Source organism: Montipora capricornis, chromosome 2 (assembly GCF_036669925.1).
Source record: "Montipora capricornis isolate CH-2021 chromosome 2, ASM3666992v2, whole genome shotgun sequence".
In the NCBI taxonomy this organism is placed as follows: domain Eukaryota; kingdom Metazoa; phylum Cnidaria; class Anthozoa; order Scleractinia; family Acroporidae; genus Montipora; species Montipora capricornis.
This window is the reverse complement of record NC_090884.1, coordinates 33,691,831-33,699,330: the sequence shown is the minus strand read 5'-3', so window position 1 is coordinate 33,699,330 and position 7,500 is coordinate 33,691,831. Positions and strand designations below refer to the sequence as shown.

The 7,500-nt window shown below is 40.4% G+C and overlaps 1 protein-coding gene across 2 annotated transcripts in view; it reads left to right on the top strand.

Annotated features, from left to right (window-relative positions):
* Positions 1 to 7,500, top strand: part of LOC138019141 (E3 ubiquitin-protein ligase COP1-like) — a 26,446-nt gene that overhangs the window by 15,237 nt on the left and 3,709 nt on the right. For both annotated transcript variants that reach the window (XM_068865816.1, XM_068865825.1), the window contains exons 12-20: positions 192 to 327; positions 1,047 to 1,107; positions 1,538 to 1,620; positions 3,066 to 3,174; positions 4,098 to 4,179; positions 4,979 to 5,095; positions 5,712 to 5,829; positions 6,193 to 6,317; positions 6,412 to 6,500. In XM_068865816.1, the coding sequence (XP_068721917.1) occupies positions 192 to 327; positions 1,047 to 1,107; positions 1,538 to 1,620; positions 3,066 to 3,174; positions 4,098 to 4,179; positions 4,979 to 5,095; positions 5,712 to 5,829; positions 6,193 to 6,317; positions 6,412 to 6,500 (920 nt within the window). The remainder of the gene's footprint in view (positions 1 to 191; positions 328 to 1,046; positions 1,108 to 1,537; positions 1,621 to 3,065; positions 3,175 to 4,097; positions 4,180 to 4,978; positions 5,096 to 5,711; positions 5,830 to 6,192; positions 6,318 to 6,411; positions 6,501 to 7,500) is intronic.

The window sequence follows — 7,500 nt, the reverse complement described above, 5'->3', positions numbered from 1 at the left end:
AAGGCTTTATTGGTGAAAGCCAACACCCTCGCTACTGCTGTTTCACAACATTCAACCTTATACTTGGCATCTGTGATGCTTACATGTACCAGTAGCATTACTTCACTGATATAGATTGATGCTGCAACAAGCCAAATTTGAGCCAGTGATACTAATTTGATGAATCTCTCATGATCTTTATTTTTTGCTAGGTGATGCTAGAACTTCAGATGCATTGGATTATTTTACTGATAGTCTTGCAAAGTTTACCAAGTTTAGTGGTTTCCGCTGCTTAGCAACACTTAGTTATGCCAGTGATATATACAACGGATCGAGTATTGTATCAAGGTTAGTTAGTTTGAAAGGACTTCTTAAAAAATTGCTGAGAGGAATAATTTAAGAAATCAATTTTGACCCAGTCTCTAGTAAAGAAGCTAACTCTACCAAATTTCAACTCTAAACTGTAAATATCAAGGCTCAAATTGTATTTTGCGTAATCTCTCGATGAGCACACTTTCTCTTGGAGCAAATGTTGAAAGAAATATTGTTTACATAGTTTTCCGAGGGCTACCGCATGCATGCAACGCATCCAAATTTTCTTTTCTCTAGATCAGCAGCAGCAACACTAAGGCCCCGTCCACACGTTTCCGGGTATTTTTGAATCCGCCACTTTTCCGGTACGCCTTCCGTCCACACATATCCGGCGAATTTGCTGTCGAATCCGGAACTTTTTGCACGCGCTCTCCAGAGTGGATATTTTTTAATCCGATATGAATCCGGAACCGTGTGGACACCAAAACGGGATATTTTTTATCCGGATGACGTAACAAGATCGAGCCCAGTTCCTTCCCGTGAAATCAACTCTCAAGATGGCTGCCGAGGGCTTCATGGCGCATGCTCTGTTACCTCTGTTTTCTTGAGGAGTCCTGAGCACTAGAGTGAATCCGGATACGTGTGGACGGGCGAATTCGATTTGTATAAGCTACGTGCGTAAAACAATTTTACGCTCCTTTGGAAAACACAACTGAGAGCTGATCTAAATTTGTTTTTACCTTGTCTCGTTACAGTATTGAATTTGACCGTGACTTTGACTACTTTGCAATTGCTGGTGTTACGAAGAAGATAAAGGTACAAATTAACATCCACTAGTATATTGCTAAAATTTTGTTTAGAGGAGTAGGGAGAATAGATCATTGCCACAGATACTAAATTTTCGTTTTCTTCTCAAAAATAGACATTAACTTTATAGAATTTTAAAATAGCATAGAAAAGGTCTCAAACACTCAAGTATTTCGTTCTAATCGCTCGAGCTCTTTTAGCGATGTAAAAGTGACAGTCGCGATCACGTGACTTCGTTGTCACGTAGTCTCAGCTGGCTCTGTGTCAGAGCTGATTCGTAGTCAAATTTTCAGCTTCTAAATCTCAATACGGTGGTCAGTTTACCTTTATCAAGTGGTTTGATACTATATTTTTATGTTTCTTTAATTTAAAAGACATAAAGTATCCAAGTTTTCTTTATGAAAGTGGTTCATGTATTGATTCTCTTTGTGGCCTTCAGGTTTTTGAATATGGCACAGTAATTAGAGATGTTGTGGATATTCACTGTCCTGTCAATGAAATGGTCTGCAATTCAAAAATTAGGTGAGATGGAACAGACATGGCCAGGACTTCAAGTGGAAGATATGCAGGCTGATTTTGATAAGCATGACGAAGTTTCTTCTCACCCTTGTCCTCAAGTTTAACATGACTTTTGTCTAGAAATGGAGACCATAAACTTTACCCTAAACCCTGGAAAACCGGGTCGCTAACTTGCATAGTGGTAGATGTGCCTTGTTCTTCAAACGATGACGCTTTAGGAAGACAATAGTGGCGGGGAATTTTGAAGTCGCTCCGAACATTACATTAATGTCCCCCCTCTAAGGGCCGATTTACACGGTACGATTTTTGTCGCATGCGATAAGCTCACGACAGGCCTACGACATGACTTACGATTGTCGCAGCGTTTTAAAACGTGTTTTAAAATGCTACGACATTTTTTCTGACGTACACAACAATCGTAAATCATGTCGGGAGTCTGTCGTTAGCCGTTGTCCATGAGACAGGCCTACAACATGACTTACGATTGTCATTTTAAAACATGGTTTAATATGCTACGACATTTTTCTGACGTACATGCCAATCGTTAGTCATGTCGTAGGCCTGTCGTAAGCTTGTTGCATGCGACAAAAATCGTACCTTGTAAATCGGCTTTAAGGCCCCATCCACTCGTATCCGGATATTTTTGAATCCGCAACTTTTTCTTTCCGGATACGGTTTATTTTGTTAATCCCTATGACGTAACAAGCTCGAGCCCAGTACCTTACCGTGAAATCAACTCTCAAGATGGCTGCTGAGGGCAATATTATTTCTTTATGGCGCATGCTCTGTTACCTCTGTTTCCTTGAAGAGTCCTGAGTACTAGAGTGGATCCGGATACCTTTCGGATACGTTTGGACGGGCAAATTCGATTTGAATACGCTGCGTGTGGATGGGAATATATTTGAATCCGGAAAGAAAAAGTTGCGTTTTAAAAAATATCCGGATACGTGTGGACAGTTACAGAACCCTTAACAATAATACTTACGTAGTCACCGCTTAGTTTTAATGGGTTACGTGGTGACGTTTATCAAGAAGAGTGTGCATAACATTACTTGAAATCCTGGACATAAATGCCAGATGAAAATGGGAAACGTCATTGTAGGCCAAATGATATAGCCTCCCACGCAGTCGTCCATAGGGCTTGGTCACGTTTTTTTCCCCACGAGGACCTTTGCGTGGAAATAGTACAACTCTCTTATTTGTTAGTTTATGAGGTAAAGGCTGATGTATCATTCCTCAAATAACGGCAATGTTTAGTACTTAACTTGCAAGTGCACGTAATATTGCTCTTGAACAGCAACTCGGAATTTGCAGAAATGGCCCATACCACGTGGAGAACGTGTGCCACAATCAGGGATCATGCACATTATTTTGTAGCAAATTCGGGTATGCTTTGGGCCTTTCGATTTCCTTAAGCGAGACGCGTGTTTATTTCTTTTTTGCTACAGTTCTATTTGTTGGAGTTCTTACCACAAAGGTTTACTGGCCAGTAGTGACTACGAAGGCACTGTAACACTTTGGGATGCTTTCACAGGATCAAAAACCAGGTCCTTTCAGGTAATATCACGGAAAGTCCGTGAAGTTTCTCAGTGCCAAGCAATACTTGTATAATGCCCGACGATTCTTCTGTAGCTCGGAGGTAGAGCAGCCGAATTACTTTTCCGTCATAGGTCATAGGTTTCGGCTCATGTTCGGAGAGTCGGATTTTTCCGACTGTCGTCGAGTCGTCAGCCATAGACTATCCCTTTACTCATTTTCTCCAGAGGCTTGGTGGTGTAGTGGTTCGCGGGTCAGACTCCTTCCTCTGGGGTCGCTGGCTCAAGGCCTAGCTCTGTCACACTGTTGTTTCCGTAGACAAGAAATTTAGCTCCACACTCTCTTTTCACTCAGGTGAAAAATGGGTACCGACTTTGCCTCCCAATAATTTTAAGGACCTGAAATTCACTATTTCCTTTATGATGCGACCCTCTTCACTAGCTAGCAGTATACATGACGCTTGACCGCTGACATAAGTTTAATTGACTAAGCTCTTACAAATGTCTATCTTGTAGAGCTCTTGAACAAGCGATCGGAAGGTCTTTAATAGAACTTCCTTACGAGCATTGGTATTCGATTTTATCGAGAAATTTCAGTAGTAAGAGCACTTGCCTGTTATCATTGTGACTGTAGCAGGTGCAGTTTCCGAACGTGGGCCCCTTCTCTGTGTTGTATTTTAGAATTTGTTCAAATCGAACCAAAAAGCAACCTCCCAAATTCCAATTCTATCTGGATTATCTGGATTCAGGGAATCCCTACTCTGGAGGCACCCATTTACTTATTCCAATATATTGCACATTTTAAATTCATCTAGAAACAGTTAGTGTTCATGCATTTCAATCATTTCTGAATTGTCAGAGGTAGGATTTACGGATATGCAAAAACAATGTACTCCTCTTATAACCGAATAATTTAATCTTTCCCATAATTCTGGTGTTTTGCAGGAACACGAGAAAAGGTGTTGGAGCGTGGATTTTAATCACGTGGACCCGAAACTACTTGCTTCTGGATCCGATGATGCAAAAGGTATGAGCAAGTTCAACCGAAAAAGCTATGCTTGTTTCAACTTAGAGCAAGCGAAGTTGAGAGTTCAACTCACTCAGATAACTACAGTCAAATCTAGAAATTAAGCTAACAGAACAATCAGAGTTAAAGGTTGGCATTGGGGTTTGTTTGGTGGGGTTCATTTAAACCCTTAGTTATGATCAAATTTTTTACGATACGATACTATTATGTGGACGCTACGTTTAGATAATCTAAAGTAAAGAGTTGTTGCCTGAGAAAGCAACTTGGTAGTGTAATGGTGATTGACGTGTGGTACTTATCTAGTAAGAAGTTAGATTCATTATGAAAAGTCTCTACAGGAAGAAAAACAAAAGCTCGCAGAAGTGAAAAATAAGTCGAAGTGTGATTAACATCGCACCGACTGTTTGTGCAGGGGACAACTTTTGTTAAGGTGGTTTTCTCCACCGACTTTAAAAGGAGCACTGTGACCAGTTTCGTTTTCCGAAGGCTACCGCGTGCAGCACGGCCAAACGTTCTTTTCACTAAGAACGTTAACGTCGGCGACACTAAGAGCCACTGAAGCAGTCTCCAGAAAATTAAATCGTAATGCAAAAAATGTCGCAATTTTATTACCACTTTACTTGCGACTGCGTTGTTTGAGTTTTGATATATGGGAATCGCATTTTTAGTATCATACAGCATTTTATTCCGACTTCGTCCCTGGAGGAACCAAGGCCCTTGTGAAGTCGGAAAAAATCTCGAAACAATAAGAAGCTTGTCCTTCATCTAGTTCATAAATAGGCCTCATTTTTCTTTTCAGTTAAGCTGTGGTCAACAGATATGGAACACTCCGTGGCTTGTTTGGAAGCCAAGGCTAATGTGTGTTGCGTTAAATTTAATCCGGAGAGTAGATATCACTTGTCTTTTGGATCAGCAGGTATGAATTTGAGCAGTACAAACTTGACGTAAATAAGCAAACCGTTTGATTTTCTGGGTGCTGCCTTCGGTGTGATTACGTAATGTCAAAAGTGGGTGCGTGTTAAGCAATTGGAAAATAAGGTAGTTACATTTTGTGTGCTTGGTTTCCTGGCCTGTGAATGGTGCGCGGCCCCTCAGCTTATTTGGAGTGATTGATCTTTGGCCATTCACAGCATACAACGGCAATCCAAGAAGCCAATCATACCTAAGCAAATGCATGCCAACATGCAGATGCCGCTTAGAAGGAATACGAACAGCGTTACTTTTGGTTGTCTGAGAAATTGATCATTCAATGTAGCAATGTAAAACTATAAACCCCAGCAACAAAACATTGTAGTTTTTGTTGTTGATTTTGTCACTGCTAGTCTTACTGCCATTCTGGGGTCGGTCTTTTACCACCCAATTTTAAGTGTTTTTATTTTGTGGAAACAAACAGTAAAGTTGTTTAAAAGAGCGAGCTTGTCTAGATCACATTATTTCAAATGTTTTCGTTTTTGCGATGTGCTTCCGTGTCTTTTCTAAGCTATATGCAAGAATACACCGATCACCGATCAATTATTTGTGTTTGTCAACAGATCACTGCGTCCATTATTATGACCTACGGAACACAACAGTGCCCATAACAGTTTTTAAAGGTCACAGAAAGGCAGTGTCCTACACGAAATTTATCAACACGGAAGAAATTGTATCTGCGTAAGTTAGCCATCAGCGTTGACTAAATATGTTGTGCTGTATCTTCTATGTTATCTTGAAGCTTGTATGACAGATACCCAGGGGTATAGTATCCGAACGGAAGTGGTAATTGGAAGGTCATAGATTCGACTCCTGTTTGGGATTTTTTAAATGTGACAAAAGAGAAAAACAGCTTACCTTTTCGAAGCCGATTAAGTATCCCGGGCACTTATTGTTTTTTCGTGTTGCTAGATCCCACGGCAATGATTATTTTATCTGTTTAATTCACGATTTGGTATCATGCAATAAATGCAGTAACGGCGCCGAACGAAATCTACAAAGTTAGTCTCGTCTGTTGATTATTAATTTATTTTCGTTTTACAGATCAACCGACAGTCAGTTGAAACTGTGGAACATCAGCAAGCCACATTGTCTACGAACTTTCAAAGGCCATATCAACGAAAAGAACTTTGTTGGACTAGCCTCTAATGGAGATTATGTCGCCTGTGGTAGGACTACCTTTTCTTACTCCAAAACGTTTTGTTCGCTTTTTACTGAAGGTACTATGATTTGGTGAAACCTGGCATCTTATTTTTCTTGTAGGAAGTGAAAACAACTCCCTTTATTTGTACTACAAGGGTCTGTCTAAACAGCTGCTCACGTTCAAATTTGACACTGTGAGAAGTGTTTTGGTAAGTTCCTAACAACTCAACCGTGGTTCATCTCTTAAAAAATAGTGAAAAATGCGAGATTGACGAAGAACTAGAAGGCATCAAGTTGGAAACTAATTGTAAACTGTACAGATGGGGAGCTTGAGTCCCACTTCTTGCGCGATTCTTTCTTTGATGTTATTTTCCAAGTAGTACTGAAATATATCTCCTTATATGCCTCCATAAAGCGTAATATTATCGATACGATATTTACAAACCTTCTCCGGAAGTGTTAGTTATGTTATAGCAAATTAACAGAGGATGCACGTAGAAGGACGGTAATTATTTTAAATGAAATTGATTTGTGAGCACCACTGTAACAGGGAATTGTCCAGTCTTGTGCTATGGAGAACAGAACGCACTAGCGTATTTGTTCTTATGTAAAAATTACAAGAAATAGCCTTCAGCCGTATTCAGTGTTTTATACGGATAGGACTACTGTCCCAAGCGCTATTTGGTTGAATCACTGCTGGTACATTTTGCTGAGATCGATAATGCTGGTATCTGTACCTTTGCTGGTTGGTTTGAGAAGGGCAGATTTCATTCTCTCACTTTGACAGGACAGTCATTTGCGTCCAAGCTTTACCTTTGACTTATAATGAAATAATCTTTCTCCAAATCATGACATGATAAAATCGTGTGTGTGTATGTCTTTAACATCACCTCTGGCGAACCTTCAAGAACTACTCCACAGCTGCATGGTAATGACCACATGGGCGTACAGCTGTGTAACTCCCGAAATTGCCCTCTTTTAATCACTGACAGCCCCACAGAATGACTACTCAGAACCCAAGACTTGCTTGGATTAGATGAAAAACGTCATCTGTTCCCATTTACTCCATGCGCGCCTAAGATTCGATGCCGAAAACAGTCGATTACCTTTAAGATATAGAGGACTTTTTCCACGTTTACGTAGCCTCGTCTAAACACGAGGGGGAGTTGGGAGAATTCGAGACAGTTTTGTGAACTCCTCCTCGTGTTT